General features: G+C 40.7%; 1 protein-coding gene across 1 annotated transcript in view; it reads left to right on the forward strand.

Annotated features, from left to right (window-relative positions):
• The window catches only part of cacna1ab (calcium channel, voltage-dependent, P/Q type, alpha 1A subunit, b), a 572,403-nt gene that overhangs the window by 530,083 nt on the left and 14,564 nt on the right, over positions 1-27,756 (forward strand). Inside the window, exons 45-47 of the mRNA XM_078234782.1 lie at positions 7,688-7,723; positions 13,617-13,809; positions 16,473-16,708. Coding sequence (XP_078090908.1) covers positions 7,688-7,723; positions 13,617-13,809; positions 16,473-16,708 — 465 coding nt within the window. The remainder of the gene's footprint in view (positions 1-7,687; positions 7,724-13,616; positions 13,810-16,472; positions 16,709-27,756) is intronic.

Consider the following 27,756-nt stretch of genomic DNA (forward strand, 5'->3'; position numbering starts at 1 on the left):
GTAATAGTCATCAAATTCAGTTTGATAGTACTTACAATTTGTGGTGAACCATCGTTGGTTCCCACTGGATAGTACTGAGCCAGGGTCTGGCCAGTACTACAAGTATGTATATATGTTGCTGTTGGGGTTAGGGATGGGTTGTTCAATATCTGCTCCATACTCTCTGTATCGTTTTTTTTTTCTTTCGACGAGAGTTTACTTAACAGCAAATAAAATTGATGCGCGTTATCACACACGAGGCTTGAGATGCTCAGGAAATAAAGGCTTTTATTTGCTGTTACAACGAAGCTATTAATTATATACACGATCCCAGACTGAGGGGTCCCAGACAGAGCAGTGACCTTTATACCTCTCCCAGGAGGCGGAGCCCGACTGGGATGTACCATAATAACTATAATACAAGGTGTAACAGCCCAACCCTAACCCCAACAGCAACAAGTAGAACAACCCATCCCTAACCCCAACAGCAACATATATACATACTTGTAGTACTGGCCAGACCCTGGCTCAGTACTATCTAGTGGGAACCAACGATGGTTCACCACACAATTAAAGGCTGTTAAATAAGTGAATCTCAAGTTTGAACCTATTTAAACCCAGGTTTACAAAATAGATCACTTCCATGTTTGATATGACCACTTCCTTGGTTTTTGAGTCTTTGAATTGTCAGCTTGTAATGCATGATAATGAAAGATGTTTCAGGCCCTTTGGCCTCTAAGTAGGTAGTTAGTGGGTTAAGTTAGATTTTTAGAAAACATAAATCTGAAAACTTTTGCACTGCTAAATTTCCACTGTCATTTCAGCAATGTTACCCATAGGTCCAACACCAATCTAACAGAACACGTTCTCATTGCTAAGCTCAAAAATGGAACAGGTTAAATGGCTACTCCTCCTATCCCTATGAACATATGCTACAAAAGGGCTCAAGTGTTTTTTTCACACTTACCAACCACTTGCTATAATAAAACAATTCATAATTCACCAGGCTTCACAAAATGCCATCATAGAATCTTACTGTGCAGAAAGAGGCCATTTGGCCCATCGTGTCTGCACCGACCACAATCCCAGCCAGGCCCTACCCCCAAAACTCCATGCATTTACCCTAGCTAGTCCCCCGATACTAAGGGTCAATTTAGCACGGCCAATCCACCTACCCTGCACATCTTTGGACTGTGGGAGGAAACCAGGGCACCCAGGGGAAACCCACGCAGGCACGGGGAGAATGTGCAAACTCCACACAGTCAGTGACCCAAGTCAGGAATCGAACTCGGGTCCCTGGCGCTGTGAGACAGCATTGCTAGCCACTGCGCCACCGTGCCGCCCAAACCATGTTCTTTATGGTTATCGGACCAAATTGGCAGTTGCCTTATTCTCTCTTGCTACTGTGCTCTTTAAATACATTTTTGATTTAATTTGATTTATTATTGTCACATGTATTACTATACAGTGAAAAGTATTCTTTCTTGCGCACTATACAGACAAAGCATACCATTCATAGAGTACATAGGGGTAAAGGAAAGGAGAGGGTACAGAATGCAGTGCAACAGTCATAACTAGGGTGTAGCGAAAGATGAACTTATATAAGGTAGGGCCATTCAAAAATCTGATGGCAGCAGGGAAGAAGCTGTTCTTGAGTCAGTTGGTACGTGATCTCAGATTTTTGTATGTTTCCCGACGGAAGAAGGTAGAAGAGAGAACGTCCGGGGTGCGTGGGGTCCTTGATTATGCTGGCTGCTTTGCCGAGGCAGCGGGAAATGTAGACAGAGTCAATGGATGGGAGGCTGCTTTGCGTGATGTTTGCAATGGCTATAGAGTTGGGTTCTCAGAAACAATTAATAGTTGGAAACAGTTTTTAATAGATTGTTCAGCAATTTATTGTTCTGAATCTTTGTGATGGTTTTACGAACTGAACTCCTGGAGATCTTCCCTAATGAGGTTCATGTTTCTATGCCAGTATTTGCTGATACGGTCACAGGTACGGCCATTCTCTCTAAAACCCCTGCTCTCTAGAATTTCAAAGTGTTTTTCTAAACCAGTATTTGGAGAGTTTCTTCCCAATTTATAGTCAGTCAAGGTGTCTATTTGTTGGTTTAATAATAAAATAAAGTGCTGATTTAATGGTTGAAGCTCTAACACTCAAGAGTTTCCAACTGTGTAGCAGTGAGGTGCTGCCATGTTGTGCTTGGTTGCTATGGGTTCCAGTATGTAATCTTTCATGACTGGCTTTGCAATTGTTTCATGATACAACATGGAGGTCGACATAGAATGTAGTGTCACGCTGGGGGCATAGCCATGCATGATTTAAAGGGCAATATATAGAATCATGGAATCCCTACAGTGCAGTAGGAGGCCATTTAGCCCATCGAGCCTGCACCGACCACAATCCCACCCAGGTCCTATCCTCAGAATCCCATATCATTGCCCTGCTAATCCCATGACACTAGGGTCAATTTAGCATGGCCAATCAACCCAACCCACACATCTTTGGACTATGGGAGGAAACCAGAGCACCAGGAGGAAACCCACGCAGACATGGGGAGAACGTGCAAACTCCACACAGACAGTGACCCGAGGCCAGAATTGAACCCGAGTCCCTGGCGCTGTGAGGCAGCAGCGTTAACCACTGTGCCACCGTGCAGGTTAAGTTGATTGGCCATGATAAATTGCCCCTTAGTGTCAGGGGGACTAGCAGGATAAATGCATCAGGTTACGGAGATAGGGCCTGGGTGGAATTGTTGTCAGTGTAGGCTCGATGGACTGAATAGCAGCCTCCTGTACTGTATTTAAAAAAACATGAATTGTTGCCATTAACATTAAAATTGGAGAAACTGGGACCAGGCAGCCTGCTTTATGATCAGAGAATGGTACTGTTGCTGGAAAAAAAACAATCCAGAAAGGATATATATTTAAATCCATATAATCTAAACCTTGATTCTGCTTTTTACACTCATGATTCATCAGTTTCTGTAGTAAAAGGGATAACTTCTGCAAAGAGATGCTATTATATGCATGTTTAATCTCCAAGCAATGAATGGCAGTCAAACTTTGCAAACGCAGACATAAAGATACAATAAATAGATAAATTGGATGAGTAGTTCTGCCATGCTTAAACCATTAATGACAAAAAGAACTTTCACAATGGCTACTTGCTTAAATAGCACAAGCTTAATGTTGAAAGCTGCTGTACCCACATTGTGTCAAACTCTTTAAATCAATTTGGCAAAATGATTTAATGTGATTTGACAATTTGGAGCATTATTTGAGCAACGATAGAACCTGAAATTGAAGATAACTGAAACATAATCATTTGCTCAAGTACGGGTTTACTCCATTCTTAGACCAAAGCAGTATTATACCATCAAGTAAGGCCATAACCCTTTCTAGTAGAAATACTGGAAAGGAATCCTCCTCCTGCCTAAATATTTCCCATTTCCAAACAACCTGGCAAAAATTAATGGCTTGGCGAGACAGAAGTTTATGATCAAACTCTCCTGGGGGGGACCACCATTTTATTATAATGCTTGCATTTATACTGTGCCTTATTGCATCAAACTGTTCACTAAATTAACTACTTTCAAAGTCGCGTGACTGTTGTTAGTAGGGAAATGCCAGTTATTCTGCTTTAGTAACATGGTGAAACACCTTACTTTTTGAATATAGCCAGGGGATCTTTAACTAGCAAAACAGGCAGACTGATGTTGTTGAGATTTATCATCTGATCTGAAGAATATCGCCGACTCCCTCAGCACCAAATTGGAGTGTAGATTGTAAACTCAGATTCCTGGGGCTTGGACCCACAACATAGAAATAATAGTTGAGCTGATCTGACATCCTGCTGCATATTAGAAAAAAAGTATATATATAATATACATATATACACAAGTATAATTCCTGAATAAAATTCAGTGGTAAATGTATCATTGTCTGGATGTTAAATGCAACTTTAAACGAACTCTGGCGAGTCTATAGCCTATTCTACACAGCCACTCATTACTGTTCACTCGTTTATTTGACCCTCACATCCATTATTTCCTTTAATTGGAATGCTCTTAATGGGTGTTATTCTTCCCAGGGTATTTACTTCACTCTGAGTTATGAAATCCACATTCACTCTTATCTCTATTCATGAAAGAAAAGAATAGCACTCTATTGCTTTACTTCAGCCAATTGTCGGCTTAACAGAAATCAATGTTTCTAAACTCCTTAAAGTGAAAGTGAAACATTTCTGCTAAGTTGCATATAATTCTGTGTACAGTTTCTTGGTACCGTGTACAGTTCCATAATTCTTTACAGTTCCATGATCCTGTTTACAGTTCTATGGTTATGTATGTGTACATTGTGTTGCGATGGAGATTCTAAAGACACACAACACAGAGTCAGCTGTTGGTAAAGTAAGCAGCAGTTTATTCAATCCAAGTATTCATATAGGAAATGCTCTAAGAAGCAATTCAATGATACACAGTTTCCATCAGTAATTTATACCATCTTTGTGATATCTCATCATTAACTCACAATTTATCATTTTGTACACCTGGTCCGGCATGTCCACAATTATAGATGTGTTTACAAAGTAGTCATAGATGATCTTGCCTTTAACACAAACAATCAGAACCCGCCCATAAAATACTATCCTATGTTCCCCCCTGCTTCACACAACCCCTCCACCCCGCCCTCCCATGGATTACCCACCCAACCCCACTTTGCACTGTCCCTGCTGGGGGTGTGGGGGGCGGGGGGTTTCAGGGAAGATTAAGCAGTGAAGTCCCCCCAGTGTAGAAGTCATTTTGTGGCTTTCACTTGATTCGCCACCCCATCCGCTGTTCCCACCCCCGAAAATGGGGGGAGGGGGGAAATTACCCCGAGGTCTTTGATCTGCTCAATGTCTTTAGGTAATAGTCATATAGAGCGATAAATGCAATTGCCCAGTTCTTCCTCTGGGTCAGGTCCATTCACGATTCTCTCTATCAATTGTGAAGAAAAGCTTAATACATAATGAAATCTTACCCTTCACATTATGTTACAATGAAAGAAAGAGAAAAGGGTCTGTCACTGTAGGACAGTTCTACACTGTGGTGTTTTAATCCCTTTCTTGGAGCCAACAGGATCACGCATATCTCACAATTTCCCTTGTGACAATTTCCCTCAATTTTAATCAAAGTGAACTAGACACTAGGACGTGTAACTTGTGTCCACAGAGACCAACTAGCCACCCCCCCCCCCCAAAGGAAGAATGTCAGTCAAGGGTGTTACCTCCTTCCCGATAGTCTAAAATCCAACTGTTTTTAGTTAGATTGTAATTTCCCGGATGATCCAGATGAAACATCTCAGAAAATATTCCCTCACCAAAGGGAATAGGAGTTGAGTTTGTGGAGTGTTTCATAGAGAAGGTTAGATGAGACAATTTAAGTTTTGAGTAAACACATTCATTCAATGTTTTAAGAAAGCATGCAATTTTGTTGGCTACACAAAGAGTATAAATTGCAATGCTGAAAAAAGAAGATAACTAATTCTAATTTCAATGAGAGAATCCAAACTTCAACCTTTACTTAATGCAACTACTAGACTTGGATAGGATCCAGGATCGCCATCAAATATCAAAATAATATTACCTTGATCCCCGAGAGTGAGACTTGTTAGTTCAGAATGAATCTGATGTGAAGGTGACCACTACTAACAACTCTCCTCTAATGAATCTAACAATTCAAATTATGTTGGGATATTTATAATTAATTTTTTGGTGTTGTATAACTAAAAGATGGCATGGAAGGTGGTCATTTGCTCGATAATAAATCACCCCTAATCATTATACCATATTAGGTGAGAAGGCCATCCTATTTTAATTAGTTTGCCCATTCAGTTTATAAAAAAATTAAAGTTATATTCTTGAAAACTAAGGTTGGGTAATGGTCAGGTTGGTCAAACTTCTTGATCAACTTATTATGTCTGGGAAGATAATAAGACTTGGGTCTAGTGTTTCTTTATCAGGTTGTGGTTTTACTTATCTTAACTAGCATTGCACTTCACTGCTAGTTGTCGTTGCAAGGATCCTCAGAATACTGGCTGTTAGGTGCGTGTAATCTTTATCAGCAAAGTCACATTGGTGTGAAGCGAGTTAATCATGTCGGGCTTGGGTCAATCTTTCCCTTGGAAAAATGCAGCTAGCTGTGAGCTTTCCTAAAAAATAATTTTTCATTTCTTGTATTTATCTCATATAATTTAGCCTTATTCCTTCACAACACCTCCTACCTACCTACCTACCTGTTCAAGAGCAAAGTTGGCAGAGACTGGAAGCAAATTTGCTTCCCTTCTACTTGGTCAGACAATGGACTGCCAATACAGAGAGGAAATTGAATGAATTATTTTGGAGCTTTGGTTTTGGCAGTAAATAAATTGCCCAATGTGCCACTGAAACAGACCTAGAAGGCTCCCAGTTCTGGATCATTACTTGTCTCTTAACAATGATAGAAAGATTGCAATTACCCTCAGAAATCCTAGGTCAGGGTTATCTCACTATTCAGTATTCTCTGCTGAAAGTTTCTTTTACCTCTGAACACTAAGTACAATTAACACAAATGACAGGATATTGAACCTTCTGTGCCAGCTGCAACTGAAACTAGTTTGGGGAGGTTTCAAACCAGTACTTTAACCTATGCGATTCCACCCCAATATCCACAATTTAGCACTAGTTAGCATCCTCAGAAAACCCACAGGGAAGTGGAAAAGGAGAAATAATTTTGTGTTGACACAGGGATTGTAATGCTATATCCCATTTGTTTCTTACCTAATTCTGACAATCGAGTTCCAATTTTAACCTAACGCATTCAGTGAGAAGGGAATTACGTCAATGAAGAATATCCTGAAATGGGTGTTTGACCTGAACGTGCCCCAATTTCCACTGAGCAGGTTAGGAAACATTTCTGTTTTAGGAACATTGGAACAGGAGGAGGTCATTTGATCCCTCAAGCCTGTTCTAGGCCATTCAGTGAGATGATGGCTGATCTGCGAGCTAACTCCACGTGGAGGCTCTTCGGCCGTTTCTTGCCCAGTTGAAACAGATTGCTTGCTGAGGAGGTATCAGAAGCCACTGGTGTGTAAAGAGGGAATTAGGGATTTGGCAGAGAATAGGATTAGGGAGCAGCTGAAATTATGTATGGGATCATTTAAAATGTGGACCAGCCATAAGTCAACAGTGGTAATCTTTTCTGTTCCAAAAAATAATTGTTCGCAGAATCTCAAATAATGTTCATCCTTCTAAATCCTCCTCAAAAACCATTTAGTCTTTCATCTTGAAGAAATCCTGTTGGTCTAACCTAACCTCTTCTCTTTAATGAATATTAAATAGCCAGGTGTTTTCTATTCTGCTCTTTCTACCTGCTTATTGTATATAACTGTTATATCTTTGTGCTCTTTTCCTTCTTCCCCTTCTCTTTTTTCATGTTTTGTTCTTAAAATCCCAACTGTGTTATTTTGACAAAACTTCATTGTCTGTGTTTCCACACCCTGGACATTCTTGCTGTGCCTTATTTCTCTGGGTTTTTCATGTCTCCCTTTTCTTTTTGATGTGGGGTATTCTTGCTCCCATTTCCTGTCACCTCTGTCCTGTCTCTGCCTCCTCCCCTGTCCCTTGTTTGTCGTGTTTTCTTCTATACCCTTCTCGGTATGCACCCTCTCTTGTGGCTGTTAGCAGAGGAGAAAAGTGCGGAACCGTGGAAATAACCTCAGTGTATGTACCCTGTCTTAGTCTCTTCTCTTATGTTTGATTACACTTGTCTGTCTCTAAGTTTCATTTTGCCAAATGTGGAACTTGCTGGTGTCTCCCTTAAAAGGGCCTGTTCAGTTGTTGAAGGGACAATGTCTAAATAGGGCAAAAAGGGATCAAATCTTTCCCCCAAAATATTTGTTTGCATAAATAAAAACAAAATGATGTAAATGACTTTAAAACCTATAATTGTGATAGACAAATCATGCCACGATTCCCAGAAGAGCAGAAGGTTTGCCCAACATTTTCTTTGTGAAGAGAATGGCCTTTTAATCGACAACGTTACTTAAACAACTCCCTGGGTACTCTTTCCAACTAATATGTTGTTAAGTATGCATGTGCCTATTAATACACAAGTATTTTAAGTTATTTTGAATTTTGTTAATGTCAGGTATCAGAGGCATTCAGGCAGGAGAACCTTGTGAGTTTCCTTTTTGTTTTGGGTATTTTCACCCCCCTTTTTTTTGTTCATCAAGTCTGGGACTCTGCAGAAAAGGCATCAGCTGCAAGTTCTCCTGATAAGCTGAGTGGTGCCAGGATTTGTTCATCACCTCTCAAATTTCCCCAGCACATCCTCAATCAGATTCTACTGCAAGGCACAGGGTGCACCGGCATTTCACCCTTTGCCTCAGGAAACGAGCTGAACATTGTTCAAAACTGCACCCACTCTGTGACAATGCCATGTACTTGTGGCTAGTTGTCCCACTCTCACTGACTGAGATAGCTCAATACAGATCAGTTGTTGAATCTGGATCCTTTCTAGTCTCATGTCTCCGTACCACACCAGACAATGTACATATCCATTAGGATGCTATTGTGCATTTCTTTCAAAAACAAAACCTAATGTGATGACAACTGAACGTGTCCTTTCAATTGCATGCATGCCAAGGGCTTTGTACCCAATCAGGTGTTTTAAAGCTTGACCTAATTTTGTTTTAGGAGATTGTAGGCAGCTGAGAAACCAGCTGAAGAATTGCATGTTCCTGAGAACTTGCTAGAATGTTAACGCATGATGTAACTTAAAAATACAGCGCCAGCATGTGACGTGGTCTTTAACTGTTTGGCAAGTAGCTCTGATGTAAGAAAAATACCTTTGTCAGATGGGGAGGGAAGAAACAGAACTCAATTTAGATGGTGGTGATAGACCGATATTGAAATGTGTTGGAAATAAGCAAAAGACTCATTATTCCATGTAAATTGACATCTTATGATGTCATTGAGACCCCAATGATATTTTGCTCCTGTTAATTGCAGGGCCTGTTGAGGCCAGTCCAGTGCACACAGCTGGAAATGGTCAAAGAGTGTCCCTTAAAAGCATAATTGGAAATAGATCTGAGAACACAAAATAATATTTGGTGCATTTTTAGCAATATGTGCCTTACTACTAACCATCTTCCCCTTGATTGGCCCCAGCCATTCCTGTAAGCCCCTGCTACAGGCCTGTGCTCAATGAATGGTCCACTGGATTTCTCATTCACCCATAGCGCATGCTGCTTATCACTGCTCAGAATAGGCTGGCAGCTCACCTGTCGAGTGCAAATGTGACCGGCCCATCAAAATGCTTCATCAGTTGAGTGTTTCAATCGCTTCTCACAGACTCCATTCCTGGCTGGTGAAAATCGACTCCTCCTTCTGTGTTCAGTCTCCGAATCAGATGTTGGCAGCACCAGGAAAAGTCACAGACACCACTCAAAATAAATACAACACATAATTCACTCACTTGTAATCTAATACAAATAATGGACATGATAAGTGTATGGAGAATTCAATTGCTCAGAATCTGTTCTCATGCTTAATGTTCAAAAAGTCAAATCTAACGTTAATTGTATTTTGTCCTTCAACAGGCCATAATATATTGGATGTTTTCATATTGTACATTAAGTGCACATTAAGGGACAGCTTTCTTCCCTATTCCTCAATATGTTACAGAATCAATGCAAATATTTTGCACTATTTATACCGGTCTATCACTAAGCTCAAGAGGGATTGTTGATTTCGTATCATGTTGCTTTTTAAACAGCTAACAGTGTCGTGATTTTCTTTGAACAATAACAATGTTCATGGTTTGTTACTGTGCCTGAAAGAGAAAGGTAAGAATGGAGGGGAAAGCAGTCTTCAGTGGGCTCGGGAGACCTACAAATATTCCCACCATTGAGCAGTGGGAACACACTGACACTATTGTTATTGGGCAGTGGGAACACACTGACACTATTGTTATTGGGCAGTGGGAACACACTGACACTATGGTTATTGGGCAGTGGGAACACACTGACACTATTGTTATTGGGCAGTGGGAACACACTGACACTATTGTTATTGGGCAGTGGGAACACACTGACACTATTGTTATTGGACAGTGGGAACACACTGACACTATTGTTATTGGGCAGTGGGAACACACTGACACTATTGTTATTGGGCAGTGGGAACACACTGACACTATTGTTATTGGGCAGTGGGAACACACTGACACCATTGTTATTGGGCAGTGGGAACACACTGACACTATTGTTATTGGGCAGTGGGAACACACTGACACTATTGTTATTGAGCAGTGGGAACACACTGACACCATTGTTATTGGGCAGTGGGAACACACTGACACTATTGTTATTGAGCAGTGGGAACACACTGACACCATTGTTATTGGGCAGTGGGAACACACTGACACTATTGTTATTGGGCAGTGGGAACACACTGACACTATTGTTATTGAGCAGTGGGAACACACTGACACCATTGTTATTGGGCAGTGGGAACACACTGACACTATTGTTATTGGGCAGTGGGAACACACTGACACTATTGTTATTGAGCAGTGGGAACACACTGACACCATTGTTATTGGGCAGTGGGAACACACTGACACTATTGTTATTGGGCAGTGGGAACACACTGACACCATTGTTATTGGGCAGTGGGAACACACTGACACTATTGTTATTGGGCAGTGGGAACACACTGACACTATTGTTATTGGGCAGTGGGAACACACTGACACTATTGTTATTGGGCAGTGGGAACACACTGACACTATGGTTATTGGGCAGTGGGAACACACTGACACTATTGTTATTGGGCAGTGGGAACACACTGACACTATTGTTATTGGGCAGTGGGAACACACTGACACTATTGTTATTGGACAGTGGGAACACACTGACACTATTGTTATTGGGCAGTGGGAACACACTGACACTATTGTTATTGGGCAGTGGGAACACACTGACACTATTGTTATTGGGCAGTGGGAACACACTGACACCATTGTTATTGGGCAGTGGGAACACACTGACACTATTGTTATTGGGCAGTGGGAACACACTGACACTATTGTTATTGAGCAGTGGGAACACACTGACACCATTGTTATTGGGCAGTGGGAACACACTGACACTATTGTTATTGAGCAGTGGGAACACACTGACACCATTGTTATTGGGCAGTGGGAACACACTGACACTATTGTTATTGGGCAGTGGGAACACACTGACACTATTGTTATTGAGCAGTGGGAACACACTGACACCATTGTTATTGGGCAGTGGGAACACACTGACACTATTGTTATTGGGCAGTGGGAACACACTGACACTATTGTTATTGAGCAGTGGGAACACACTGACACCATTGTTATTGGGCAGTGGGAACACACTGACACTATTGTTATTGGGCAGTGGGAACACACTGACACCATTGTTATTGGGCAGTGGGAACACACTGACACTATTGTTATTGGGCAGTGGGAACACACTGACACTATTGTTATTGGGCAGTGGGAACACACTGACACTATTGTTATTGAGCAGTGGGAACACACTGACACTATGGTTATTGGGCAGTGGGAACACACTGACACTATTGTTATTGGGCAGTGGGAACACACTGACACTATTGTTATTGAGCAGTGGGAACACACTGACACTATTGTTAATGAGCAGTGGGAACACACTGACACTATTGTTATTGGGCAGTGGGAACACACTGACACTATTGTTATTGGGCAGTGGGAACACACTGACACCATTGTTATTGGGCAGTGGGAACACACTGACACTATTGTTATTGGGCAGTGGGAACACACTGACACCATTGTTATTGGGCAGTGGGAACACACTGACACTATTGTTATTGAGCAGTGGGAACACACTGACACTATTGTTATTGGGCAGTGGGAACACACTGACACTATTGTTATTGGGCAGTGGGATCACACTGACACTATTGCTATTGGACAGTGGGATCACACTGACACTATTGCTATTGGACAGTGGGAAACACTGACACTATTGCTAACTATAACTAAGATAGGTAAAATATATTTATAAAATACTAACTCTGATGCTGCTCATAACAGATAAAAGATAAATTAAAATATATTGTTTGAAGTAAGACAATGCATGGACGTAAAACATTTAATAAGATATTTGTTTTATAATATAAAATATACACATAAATAAATGTATGGTATTGTATGTATAAGAGATGTGATAAGTTTAATGCTTTTTCCCAGGAGAGGGGCTAACTATTGAGAACATGACAGGATTCTTTCGTAACGGGTTCAACAGATGTATGACTAATATGTGTCATTTCTCCAAGTGCTGTGCATTTCCACGCAATCCAATTTTCTGCAGAGTTATTCGGATAATTATAGAAAGTGTGTGCTAAATATAGACTTTGAATACATGTATAGATTCTGGGGACTATTGTAACCTAACCCAGGAAATTGATGGGATCAGATGCAATGCTGACTTTTCACTGCACCCTGCTTTACACTGCATTAAAGTGTAGAACAACTTTCCACCTGATCCCATGAAACTTCTGCTTAGTTAGGTCAAATTTCTCACATACTTATCTATAACTTTTTTAAAGCTGCACGTACAAGTATCTTGTATCCTTTCTGTGGTAGCATATGTAATAGCATTATCTCAGCTGTTTCTAGGTGGAATGTATAACTACATACAGTAAGTTTATAAACTGGATAAAAGCAAATTACTGCGGATGCTGGAATCTGAAACTAAAAGAGAAAATGCTGGAAAGTCTCAGCAGGTCTGGCAGCATCTGTAAGGAGAGAAAAGAGCTGACATTTCGAGTCCAGATGACCCTTTGTCAAAGCACTTTGCACAGTTTATAAACTGTATTTGTGCCAACGGATAATTTATGTGCAATGTATCAATATGTACAAGGTTGCATAGTTTGTGTCCAAACACTGCAGTAGAATGCTGTGTGAGTATGTTTATACATATATATCGATATATATATATAATCACACTTGCTGTCAATTTTTCCACGATACATGACAGTGTTCACATTTATGATGAAGAATGACGGCACTGTAACACCATCACTGGAAGGAGGTTGTCTTTCTCATGTGACGGGTTTAACCAGGCAGTTCTCCTTATAAACGTGGAATAGAAATTCACAATTTATAAAGCTGATACAACCTTGTGTCAAAACAGGGTGTAAGACAGGAGGTAAGATTTTGTAGATGGGACAATGCACAGATATAAAACTATGAATAAGATATATAGTTTTATAATATAAAATATGCACATACATAAATAAATGTTTGGCATTGTATGTATAATATATACGATGAGTTTAATTTTTTGTCCCAGAAGAAGGGCTGGTATTTGAGAACATGACAGGATTCTTTAGTAATGGAGGAAGCTGCAGTAATTGTGTAGTGAAGGTGTGTTTAGTAGATGTATAAATAATGTCACCTCTCCAATTGCTGTGCATTTCCACGCAATCCTTTTGCTTTTCACATGCTGCACACTTCACACTAACTCCATGACTTTCTTTTTAATAACGACAGTGTATTCTTTGAAGTAATACATATTTTCTTTTACACCAGACCATCGAAGATACGAGTCCAATTAAGAGATCAGCATCCACACTGGGCCATCAGCGCTCCAAAGGAATGCGCTTGGACGACTATTCGCTAGAGCGGGTCATCCCAGAGGAATCACAACGGCCCCATCGCCGCAGGGAGAGGGGTCACAGGACTTCTGAAAGGTCATTGAGCCGATATACAGATGCTGATACGGGTAAGTTTTATCATTCTACTAAAAGATTACAGCAAAACTTTTGGATAGTACTAAAAGGTATTCCCTGAGGGAACTAACCTAAACACTTTTCCCAAAATACACAGGAGAAATATCTCCTTTGGCCCTTATGATGACTGCATTGCCCACTGTAGTGCGAAGCCATATGGACTAAGCAGGGCTCAGGTTCTATCATTGGTCTGTGCTGAATCAGCTGTGGGCAATATTAAGGTTACAATTCAGTCTCTGTCAGTGAGAAACAGTAAAAATACAGTCAGAAACAAGCTCCTGATGATTACATAATGACACCTTCTGGAAAGCGAGGTTAGAGTTTAGGAAAAGATTGGGTTTAGAAGTGATGTCCTCTAGGATTGAATAGCCTTATTCATTGTAAAGAATGCCTGTTTCAATGAGATGCCAGACGACATGTTACAGCCTTAGAATTTTACCCGAGTATTTCTTTGGAAAGGAAGGAAAACAAGAAAGAAAACTGGAGAGGAACAAACACAGAAGATCTTCGAATACAACCTGACACAGAACATCCTTTGTTGCTTATCTTCATTCATATGAAAAATGCCATGGCCCCAATATCTGTATAATTTTATATGTAAATATATATTCATATGAAAACCTCTTCTGGTGGAAGTTATATTTTTAATAGCGCAATGTAAGTTAAGCCACAGTTATGCTGATAAAGTTGGCCTATACAAATTAGACACATTAACTAAAGGATGAAATCAAAGGATTATTGTTTAAAAATGAGGAGCAAATGAGGAATAATCCAAACAGGTCAGAAGATAATGGACAAGAAGAGTGACTCATCAGGAAAAGCCAGCAAAACAAACAATATAAAAGAGATTGAGACTATATTTGATGTGTTGCTTAAGAAAAGGGATTTTGGAAAAGTGGGCTGATAACCAGGTTAAAAAAAAGTATTCTTTCCACTTTTCATAAAATGTTGAAGTTTCTTATTCTATTCCTTTCACATATGGTACTCACTGGCCAGAACTCTATCACCTTGCCCACCACGGAATCGGAGTGGACGAGGGTCCGACAATGGAAATCTCCATTGACCTCAGGTGGGAATTTCCAGTCTCGCTCGAGCAAGACTGTAAAATCCCGCCCATCATCTCTGTTCTTTAACCGGGAAAAAGTACATCGTTGCTTTAGCCATCTTTTGTTTGGTAGTCTGTATTTTGAAGGGTTGGAAGAGGGGGTTAGTGCGAGTACTTTTCTTCATTATTCCTTCTTGGCATGATAGTTTAAATAAATCTGTTTGGTGGTTTTCATAATGGTGGAAGATGCAGTTGAGGAAAACAAGCTCACAAAGGGATTAAACACAAGATGTTTTATCAGAACACTAAAGACCCTTCCACATGTACTTGGTCATGATGGGCGGCACGGTGGCGCAGTGGTTAGCACTACTGTCTCACAGCGCCAGGGACCTGGGTTCGATTCCCGGCTTGGGTCACTGTGCGGAGTCTGCACGTTCTCCCCGTGTCTGCGTGGGTTTCCTCCGTGTGCTCCGGTTTCCTCCCACAGTCCGAAAGACGTGCTGGTTAGGGTGCATTGGCCGCGCTAAATTCTCCCTCAGTGTTACCCGAACAGGTGCCAGAGTGTGGCGACTGGGGGATTTTCACAGTAACTTCATTGCAGTGTTAACGTAAGCCTATTTATGGCACTGATAAATAAAGTAAATAAATAAACGTTAGAAGAGAACTGTCTTCACTACCTCAACTTCATTTTCACAGAGTCCTATATGAAATTTGAATATCTTGCCTTGGAAGTGATGAATATCATTGCACAAAGTTTCCATACTATTGGAACTACAGGCTGGGGATATCTGATATGTTAGGCAGTTTGCAGTGGACATAATATCAAGCAAGTGACATTCTTATGTTTGCAAAGAGCCACAGCTTCATGAAATTTCCTTTGGACAGGAGGTCTGAAGCTGGTAAGATTGCCGAACTTCACAGCATTGCATTGAGTGTTGCAGATGGCACACCATTTCAGTGCTTTTCACATCTATCTCAGCAGTTTGCACTCAATCAATGTTGAATCATAGAATCGTGGAAAGTTTCCAGCACAGAAAGAGGCCACTTGGCCCATCATTTGTGTACCAAACGAGCCAAGAAACAAGCCACCAGTTTAATCTCGCTTTCTAGCATTTGGTCCTTAACCCAGCAGGAGAATATCTAAACGCCTTTTAAATGTGTTGAGGGTTTCTGCCTCTGTTACCCCTTCAGGCAGTGAGTTCCAGGCCCCTGAAACCTTCGAGGTGAAAAGGAATTCCTCATCTTATCTCTCTAATCCTACCAATCCCTTCAAATATATGCCCTCTAGTCACAGCTAAAGAAAATGGGCACTCTCGTCCAGTCTATCCAGGCCCCTCTGTATTGAGTGTTAATGGACAAATAGTGTATGTCAATGTCCATTATTCTGTTTCTTTTTAATTGATGTGACATGCATGAGTTTCCAGAGTTGTTGATGATGAGCCACTGAGAGACGGGTGCATTAAGAAATCAATATTCAAAATAGATTCCAATAGTCAATTTTAAAATAATTTATTTTATGTAAAATATTTTGAAATGCTTGTAAGAGAAATGAAAGGTGCTGTAAAAATACAAGTCTTTCCTTGCCTCAATAATCTGCTTTTATTGACATAGGGCTTGGAACAGACCTCAGTACCACAACGCAGTCAGGTGATCTCCCTCCAAAGGAGAAGGATCGTGAGCGAGGAAGACCCAAGGATAGGAAACATCATCATCACCATCATCACCACACATCATCAGACAAGGAGCGTTACTCACAGGAACGGCATGAGTACAGCAGACCTCGATCGAGGGACAGGCGATGGTCCCGATCTCCCAGTGCAGGCCGCGAGTGTCTCCCCCATAGACAGGTGGGTCTGCAGGTTTCACAGACCTTGGATACAAAACAAACTATAGACAATACATTTATCCACCATGACTAGTACAATGTCAGCAAGTAGGGAAATCATTATTTATTTCAAAACAGTCTGATCAATGACGTCACTACTAAAAGTCTAAATCCAACCTATTTCAGTTAAAAACGCCAATCACAGTTTACTATTAACAAAATCCTAACCTACAGTAATCACAATCCAACCTTAACCTCCAGTAATCACAATCCAACCCCAATCTACAGTAATCACAATCCAACCCCAATCTACAGTAATCACAATCCAACCTTAACCTACAGTAATCACAATCCAACCCCAATCTACAGTAATCACAATCCAACCCCAATCTACAGTAATCACAATCCAATTCCAATCTACAGTAATCACAATCCAACCCCAATCTACAGTAATCACAATCCAACCTCAATCTACAGTAATCACAATCCAACCTTAACCTACAGTAATCACAATCCAACCCCAATCTACAGTAATCACAATCCAATTCCAATCTACAGTAATCACAATCCAACCCCAATCTACAGTAATCACAATCCAACCTTAACCTACAGTAATCACAATCCAACCTCAATCTACAGTAATCACAATCCAACCCCAATCTACAGTAATCACAATCCAACCTCAATCTACAGTAATCACAATCCAACCTTAACCTACAGTAATCACAATCCAATTCCAATCTACAGTAATCACAATCAAACCCCAATCTACAGTAATCACAATCCAAACCCAATCTACAGTAATCACAATCCAATTCCAATCTACAGTAATCACAATCCAATTCCAATCTACAGTAATCACAATCCAACCTTAACCTACAGTAATCACAATCCCAATCTACAGTAATCACAATACAACCTCAATCTACAGTAATCACAATCCAACCCCAATCTACAGTAATCACAATCCAACCCCAATCTACAGTAATCACAATCCAATTCCAATCTACAGTAATCACAATCCAACCCCAATCTACAGTAATCACAATCCAATTCCAATCTACAGTAATCACAATCCAACCTTAACCTACAGTAATCACAATCCAACCCCAATCTACAGTAATCACAATCCAACCTCAATCTACAGTAATCACAATCCAACCCCAATCTACAGTAATCACAATCCAACCTCAATCTACAGTAATCACAATCCAACCCCAATCTACAGTAATCACAATCCAACCTCAATCTACAGTAATCACAATCCAACCTTAACCTACAGTAATCACAATCCAACCCCAATCTACAGTAATCACAATCCAATTCCAATCTACAGTAATCACAATCCAACCCCAATCTACAGTAATCACAATCCAACCTTAACCTACAGTAATCACAATCCAACCTCAATCTACAGTAATCACAATCCAACCCCAATCTACAGTAATCACAATCCAACCTCAATCTACAGTAATCACAATCCAACCTTAACCTACAGTAATCACAATCCAATTCCAATCTACAGTAATCACAATCAAACCCCAATCTACAGTAATCACAATCCAAACCCAATCTACAGTAATCACAATCCAATTCCAATCTACAGTAATCACAATCCAATTCCAATCTACAGTAATCACAATCCAACCTTAACCTACAGTAATCACAATCCAATCCCAATCTACAGTAATCACAATACAACCTCAATCTACAGTAATCACAATCCAACCCCAATCTACAGTAATCACAATCCAACCCCAATCTACAGTAATCACAATCCAATTCCAATCTACAGTAATCACAATCCAACCCCAATCTACAGTAATCACAATCCAATTCCAATCTACAGTAATCACAATCCAACCTTAACCTACAGTAATCACAATCCAACCCCAATCTACAGTAATCACAATCCAACCTCAATCTACAGTAATCACAATCCAACCCCAATCTACAGTAATCACAATCCAACCTCAATCTACAGTAATCACAATCCAACCCCAATCTACAGTAATCACAATCCAATTCCAATCTACAGTAATCACAATCCAATCCCAATCTACAGTAATCACAATCCAATTCCAATCTACAGTAATCACAATCCAATTCCAATCTACAGTAATCACAATCCAACCCCAATCTACAGCAATCACAATCCAACCTCAATGTACAGTAATCACAATCCAACCCCAATCTACAGTAATCACAATCCAACCTCAATCTACAGTAATCACAGTCCAACCCCAATCTACAGTAATCACAATACAATTCCAATCTACAGTAATCACAATCCAATCCCAATCTACAGTAATGACAATCCAATTCCAATCTACAGTAATCACAATCCAATTCCAATCTACAGTAATCACAATCCAACCCCAATCTACAGCAATCACAATCCAACCCCAATCTACAGTAATCACAATCCAACCCCAATCTACAGTAATCACAATCCAACCTCAATCTACAGTAATCACAATCCAACCTCAATCTACAGTAATCACAATCCAACCCAATCTACAGTAATCACAATCCAACCTCAATCTACAGTAATCACAATCAAACCCCAATCTACAGTAATCACAATCCAACCCCAATCTACAGTAATCACAATCCAACCCCAATCTACAGTAATCACAATCCAAACCCAATCTACAGTAATCACAATCCAACCCCAATCTACAGTAATCACAATCCAACCTCAATCTACAGTAATCACAATCCAATTCCAATCTACAGTAATCACAATCCAATCCCAATCTACAGTAATCACAATCCAACCCCAATCTACAGTAATCACAATCCAATTCCAATCTACAGTAATCACAATCCAACCTCAATCTACAGTAATCACAATCCAACCTCAATCTACAGTAATCACAATCCAACCCCAATCTCCAGCAATCACAATCCAACCTTAACCTACAGTAATCACAATCCAACCCCAATCTACAGTAATCACAATCCAACCCCAATCTCCAGCAATCACAATCCAACCTTAACCTACAGTAATCACAATCCAACCCCAATCTACAGTAATCACAATCCAACCCCAATCTACAGTAATCACAATCAAACCCCAATCTACAGTAATCACAATCCAATTCCAATCTACAGTAATCACAATCCAATTCCAATCTACAGTAATCACAATCCAACCCCAATCTACAGTAATCACAATCCAACCTCAATCTACAGTAATCACAATCAAACCCCAATCTACAGTAATCACAATCCAACCCCAATCTACAGTAATCACAATCCAATTCCAATCTACAGTAATCACAATCCAACCCCAATCTACAGTAATCACAATCCAATTCCAATCTACAGTAATCACAATCCAACCCCAATCTACAGTAATCACAATCCAACCCCAATCTACAGTAATCACAATCCAATTCCAATCTACAGTAATCACAATCCAACCCCAATCTACAGTAATCACAATCCAACCCCAATCTACAGTAATCACAATCAAACCCCAATCTACAGTAATCACAATCAAACCCCAATCTACAGTAATCACAATCCAATTCCAATCTACAGTAATCACAATCCAATTCCAATCTACAGTAATCACAATCCAACCCCAATCTACAGTAATCACAATCCAACCTCAATCTACAGTAATCACAATCAAACCCCAATCTACAGTAATCACAATCCAACCCCAATCTACAGTAATCACAATCCAATTCCAATCTACAGTAATCACAATCCAACCCCAATCTACAGTAATCACAATCCAATTCCAATCTACAGTAATCACAATCCAACCCCAATCTACAGTAATCACAATCCAACCCCAATCTACAGTAATCACAATCCAATTCCAATCTACAGTAATCACAATCCAACCCCAATCTACAGTAATCACAATCCAATTCCAATCTACAGTCATCACAATCCAAACCCAATCTACAGTAATCACAATCCAACCCCAATCTACAGTAATCACAATCCAACCCCAATCTACAGTAATCACAATCCAACCTCAATCCACAATAATCACCAAAGTTTCCCCAACCTCACTTTTCTATAAACACAACTGCAGCCCTAATGTAGTGTCATCAAACTATAAACCCGAACCTACTGTGATTAGAACCCCAACCTCCTGTACTCATCGCCATATTGATCCCTCGCAACTATTTTAATTAATAACCTGAACTCCGGATACTTTGATTAATAACTTTACTCCTAACATCACACCAGTGAAACTGGTTCAATTAACAGTTAATATCCTCGTCCCGCGTACTGAACCTGTCTCATTCATGGATTTTCTTTCAGTGAGGTAGCCAGCAGGAGGAGACACTCTTTGGTCCCAAGGATTTCAAACAGTGGCGAACTATAGCTCTGTATTTTTCCCTCTGCATAATGTGATCTTTAGCAAAGCATTGGGGCTCTACAGTAAATTTGGAGCATACTGCCATCCTATCCTCTTCCTATTCAAGGTTAAGTATATTTATTAGGGAAGGAAATGGTAAGATGTGAATGATTATTAAATTGGACGGATTCTAAGTTATTCAGAATGAGAAGTGGACCAAATCTCACTTAATCATTTGTGGGACTGGTATTTGTGCAGTTACTCTCTCAGCCAATTTCTAGTGTAAACTTGTGATTGACTTGTGATAAATTTGAGGTGATAAAAAGATCACATACATCCATGCTGCACCTGTCATTAGCTAGTGGAGTCAGGCAAGAATCAGTGATAACAATTGGCAAGATGATAACGTTCCCAAAAGAGAAAAGATTGAAGGGTAAGATATTTCAGAAACAATCCACCCCTCAAGTGTCAGAGCATGTTATTTCAAGATTCCTCAGGCTGATTTAGAATCAATTTGTGATGAGTTTGCTGACTCAGCCACTTTATATTTAGCCCTCTTGCACTGAGCTCAAGAGAAAATCATCTCAGGTTCTCACTCCTGATCACTATCTGTATGAATCTCATTACTGCAGCATTGTCAGTAGATGGGGTGTAGTCAGGCTGAGTTCTGATGTTCTCATGGCCAATCTGCTTATCATCTGGACAACGAAAATATAATCCTGCACAGAGCAGTGATCTTCCACCTCCACGGAAAAGAAAACAGACATTGACCATGTCTGTCCAAACTTTTCATCCTCAGTTCCCCGCCTCCCTTCAGCCCCAGACTGAGTTGAAATGTAGCTCCTACTTATTCCAATTGTGCAGCAGAATGAATGGTCATACATCTCAAGGGCCTGTTTTGGAGAAGGTATTTGTATTGTTGAGGTATTCTGCCCAAGAGTCAATTAGAAGAAGCTAGTCACTTTATCTAGGAGTTGGTCTACTGAACTGAAGGAGAATGGGAGCATGATTCAGGCAACTCTTTTGCATGGTGCTTTTTTTGAGTTTATTGGGCTCAAAATGTTGCAAAGAAATGGCTGGAATGTATGGTTATTCATTTCCTGTTTTACTGAGATCCAATATTTTATACCATGAATGCTGTTCCTCTTGCCTTCTGCATTTCTGAAAAGCTGTTAGGCCATACAGGTTAAATATATCGACAAGAGATATTTCACAAAACACTTGCACTTCACAGCGTGTAATCTGTTTACCTACACATTTCTCATTAGCACTGCTGCCTCACAGTGACGGGGACCCGGGTTCGATTCCCGGCTTGGGTCTGTGTGGAATTTGCACGTTCTCCCCGTGTCTGCGTGGGTTTCCTCCGGGTGCTCCGGTTTCCTCCCACAGTCTGAAAGACGTGCCGGTTAGGGTGCATTGACCCGAACAGGCGCCGGAGTTTGGCGACTAGGGGAATTTCACAGTAACTTCATTGCAGTGTTAATGTTAGCCTTACTTGTGACTAATAAATAAACGTTACTCTTTGGAAATACCCCATAAGGAGAAGGAGATCACATAAACATGTTGCAATAATTATTTGATTTTTCTTTCAAAATATTTTAGACTCTATAAAACCTGGAAGCTTTTAACTATTTGAGTGCTGTTGCCCTGAAAGCCCCACGCCCCCTTCACACAAGTACACAGACACACACAATTACGTTCATCTGCTGGCCCCTCCCTCATTCAATACAGAAAACCTCAGAGATTAACAGATTGGAATCTGTGTCAATCTTTAGATGTTGATCAATTGTTTGCCTGACAGTTCATCTTTTGGAATTGCTTTTTAGCCAGAGTGGTATTTAAATTTTGCATCCGCCTCCAGAAAAAGATTTCTGCCCTCATCCTCTTCTGTTTCACTGCCGACCTTTGTTCCTAAGTTTCCAGTTTCTCCCCTCTCACCAGAATCACGAAAGATGGAAAAATAAATTAACATTTCTAGAAGATAATTATTCAGGAAGCTTAGAATTCATTCATTTTTAAACGACGGGGTGTAAGAGATTAGGAGGAAAATAAACAATAGAAGAACATGCAAATTTGTTTAAATATTTAAAATTGTAAAATTATATTTTAATTGGTTCTTCAGCTTTAGTTTAAAATATGAAGAGTTTAATTTCAAATGAGCGAGTTGACAGCTAATTCTGATGTTTGGGTAGTTCTATAACTTTAATATTAGTGTTTCTTTGAGCCTTATATAACAGCACTTCAGGTTAAATCATTGTGTGCCAAGCACTTTGAGATTTTCCTGACAGTTGTGATAAAGCACAAAATGAATTCTGGTTTTCTTCTCACAATACAAGGTAAAAATAAACAAATCCAGCCAGACCAGGCGATAGGAATTTCCCCAGTGATTACTGCTACATTTTTATTCATTTATCAAGGTACCCAATGCCATAATTAATATCAGCAAAGAGTAGAAATTGCTGGCAGCATTGTTCCAGGTTCTAAGCATGCTTATGTCCAGCTATCTTCCCCAGCATTTGGTGAAGATGTTAAGCAGGTTAACACCACCCTGAAATGAATGCAGAGAATTGGATACAAGTGTATGAAATGATCGTACAATAATAAATTTGTTCTCTCGAAAGATTTTAGTCAATTGCCGAAACAATAATCAGAAATCTGCACTAAAAATAACTTAACATAGTTGCAGGATTTAAATGTGTGTAAAGGCGTAGGTGTTGCATTATATATGGATACCAATGCATTGCACTATGAAGTGATGCTTCCATCAATTTTCCCTTCCGCCAGTGAATCAGTGCCTCGGTGGAAGTTACCAAACAGAAGCGTGGGAGGAAGATAGGATTGTGAGCCATATGCTCACTGGGGAAATCAGTCCTGGACCATTCTCACTTAGCTCCCAGTTGCTGAGGTATTGTCATTGATAGAAGTCTACAACAGCAAGTCACCTATTTGCTACATGCCCTATACAGATCAGGGCACTTGTCAGAAAAACTTGATTTCCTTCTTCATCCTCTCCCTTTTTGGTGCTGACGTTTGCTCCTAAGATTCTAGCTGCCTCTCTAGAACCTCATCATTTTATTACTTTTGAGCACAAAATGTGGAGGCTGGTCCGTAAGTTTCATCTCCTCACCAGCTGTTCACACAATATATTTCCCAGCACAATTCACCGGACTGTGATCAGAAACAAGAAAATTGACTATTTTATTCATTTGTTAGCCCAGGAGAGACTGAGGCAAATTGTAGCGTTACCTTTCCAGCTGCCTGGCTGAGATTAGCTAACTTGGAAAATTAGCAGAGGGTTTTTTTCCTGCTCACTCATCGATTCTTAATTGTGATGTGGCGTAGTCTTTTCACCAACTTGAAGTAAAATCCAAACAAAATTTACAGAAAATCTCCAAGATGAACACAAAATGCTGGAGACATTTAGTAGGTTGGGCAGCATCTGTCAAGAGCACAAGGCATTTGGGACCACAGTTATATTAGCTGAGACACTAAGATAGTAACTACTTTCTTGACAATGCTGAGTTTCTTGAATAATGCAGTTCTTTAACAGCCAATTTATACAGAATACATCTGTGAACAGTTCAGAAGGATGTGCAGCTTTATTAATCTGAAAGTTAATTTGTTAGTTCTTCAGTTTAACAGTGCTTTGTAAAACAAGTATATTTATTCAAAAGTTGAATTCTATTGGAATTAATACATTGCAGACCATTTTGATCAAATTGACAGCAGTTATAATAAAGTGAACTTCATTGTCCTGTTCATTGCAAGACTGAAAGTTTCCAAAAACTGGTAGAATTTGAAGGAATCTGTCAACACATGTATAAGTTTAAACTGTTTGTGTGAGAGTTGAGGGGGAGGGAGGTGAATGAGCGATAGCTCATCGGTGCTTTTGATGATCACATCTACTGATGCACCTGTATCAACCAAAGACATCTAGTTGTTGGCTTCCGCAGTGTTGTAGGATTGGATTGGGTTGGACTCATGTTTCTTAGATTCAGTGCAGGATATGGCAAAACGTTACCTTCTATCATCATCAAGTTGAACCTCTTTTCATGGCTTGGGGCTGAATTTTTGTTTTATGCCCTCGAACTGGTTGGCTTTTCACTTGCCAAGCTAGTTTTCTTTGGTACAAGTCAGATATACATGAGTACCGTCCATGCTTCTGATTATACCACATCCCCTATACCCGCCCATCCCTACCTGAACCTGGGCTGTGAGTGCTTAAAGCTGGCACAAGGTGTAAACGTTACATATTTCACTTCCGAGCACTGATCCTCACATTGAAAGAAATCTCATTGTATGAGCCTCTCCAGCCTTTGTTCATAGATCAAATGCTCCATCCCAAAAACATCCTGGTGAATCTCTTCTGTACCCTCTCCAGTGCAATCATATCCTTCTGGCAGTGAGGTGACCAGAACTACAGACAGTGGCCAAGTTTTGTACAGCTCCAACATAACCTCTCTGCAATTATAATCTATGCCACAACTAAAGGCAAGCGTCCCAAATGCCTTCTTAACTACCCTATTAACTTGCCCCGTCACCTTCAGGAATTTGTGCACAAGAACCCTAGATCTCTCTGTTCCTCTGAGCTTCCTTGAGTCCTGCCATTCATTGAGTACTCCCTTGTCTTGTTACTCCTTCCAAAGTGCATCTACCACAGACCTGCCCATCTGACCAACCTATACCAAACTAAGACCTTCTTCCTCACTGTCAACAACTCTGCCAATCTTCGTGTCATCCATAAACTTACTTATCACCCCCTCCCCCCCCACATTCTCATCTATATTATTTATATATCTCACAAACAATGATGATCCTTGTGGTAGACCACCAGTCACCGCCATCCAGTCACACAAACAGCCTTCTACCACCACCCTTTGTCTCCTAGCACTAAGCCAGTTTTGGATGCAGCTTGCCAAGTTACTCTGGATTCCATGTACTTTCTTTTTTATCAGTCTCCCATGTGGGACCTTGTCAAGGGCTTTGCTGAAATCCACATAAACTACACCAATTTCACGACCCTCATCGACATAGTGGCGCAGTGGTTAGCAACGCTGACTCACAGCGCCAGGGACCCGGGCTCGATTCTGGCCTTGAGTGACTGTCTGTTTGCAGGTTCTCCCTGTGTGGAGTTTGCACGTCTGCGTGGGTTTTCTCCGAGTGCTCCGGTTTCCTCCCACCGTCCAAAGATGTGCAGGTTCGGTTGATTGGCCAGGATAAATTGTCCCTGAGTGTCCCAAGATGTATAAGTTAGGGGAATTAGTCGGGTAAGTATGTGGGATTATGGGGATAGGACTTGGTAAGATGCTCTGTCAGAGAGCTGGTGCAAACTTGATGGGCTGAATGGCCTCCTTCTGCCCTGTAGTGATTCTACGTGCCCAGTCACCTATTCAAAAAATTCAGTTACATTTGTTAGGTATGACTTCCCTCTGGCAAAGCCATGCTGACTATCCCTTATCAAACCTCGCCTCTCCAAGTGGAGATTAATTTTCTCCTTCAGAATTTTCTCCAATAGTTTCCCTACCACTGATGTGAGACGCACTGGTCTGTAATTCCCTGGTTTATTTTCACCACCCTTCCTGAAAAGTGGAACCACATTAGCTGTCCTCCAATTCTCTGATGACTCTCCTGTGGCCAGAGAGGAATTTCCTCCCTTGCCTCCTACAGCAGCTTGGGATACAACTCATCCTGACCTGGGGATTTGTCCACTTTTAAGCTTGCCAAAACTTCCAATACCTCCTCACTCCCTATGTCAAACTATTCAAGAACCTCACAGTTCCTCTCCTAGAATTCTGTACCCAAATCCTCCTCCTCCTGAGTGAAGATAGACGTGAAGTACTCATTTAACAACCTACTAACATCCTCCAATTCCACCCACAGATTGCCCCCCTTGGTCCCTGATGGGCCCAATTCTTTCCCTGGTTATCCTCTTCCCCTTAATATACTTATAGAATATCTTGGGATTCTCCCTAATCCTACCCGCCAGTGCTTTTTCATGCCCCCTCTTTGCTCTCCTAATTGCTTTCTTAAGTTCCCCCCTGCACTTTCTATACTCCACTAAGGTCTCCCTTTGTTTTCTCCCTTTGTACCTACTAAAAGCCTCTCTTTTCTATCTTATCCAGTCCTGAATATTCCAGGACATCCAGAGTTCTCTGGGCTTGTTGCTCCTTTGTTTTACCCTAAATGTCCTTTAGGGAAGAAAATCTGCCACCCTTACCCAGTCTGGCCTACATGTGACCCCAGAGCCACAGCAATGTGGTTGACTCTCAACTGCCCTCTGAAATGGGCTGACAAGCCACTCAGTTCAAGGGTGAGTTAGGATGGGCAATAAATGTTGGCCGGCCAGCAATGCCCATGTCCCACGATGAATTTTAAAAAGGGGAACATGTTGGGCCTGTACTCTCCCCACTTCCTTTTTGAACACCCCCACTGTTATGCTGTAGATTTTCTCACAAGAAGCTGTTCCCAGTCAACTTTGGCTAAATCCTGCTTTATTCTGATAAAATTTGCCTTCCCCAAACCATTTTTTTGCAGACCATCTTTTTCCTTTTCCATAACAAACCTAAATTGTACTGTGTTGTGATCGCTTTCACTAAAATGCTCCCCACTGCCACCTCGAACACCTGTCTGGCTTTGTTCCCCAGAATAAGATTCAGCACTGTGCTGCCTCTTGTTGGATCTTCTATGTATTGGCATAAGAAGCTCTCCTGAATGAATGCATTTCAAGAAATCCGCCTCCTCTA

Source organism: Mustelus asterias, chromosome 19 (assembly GCF_964213995.1).
Source record: "Mustelus asterias chromosome 19, sMusAst1.hap1.1, whole genome shotgun sequence".
Taxonomy (NCBI): Eukaryota; Metazoa; Chordata; class Chondrichthyes; order Carcharhiniformes; family Triakidae; genus Mustelus; species Mustelus asterias.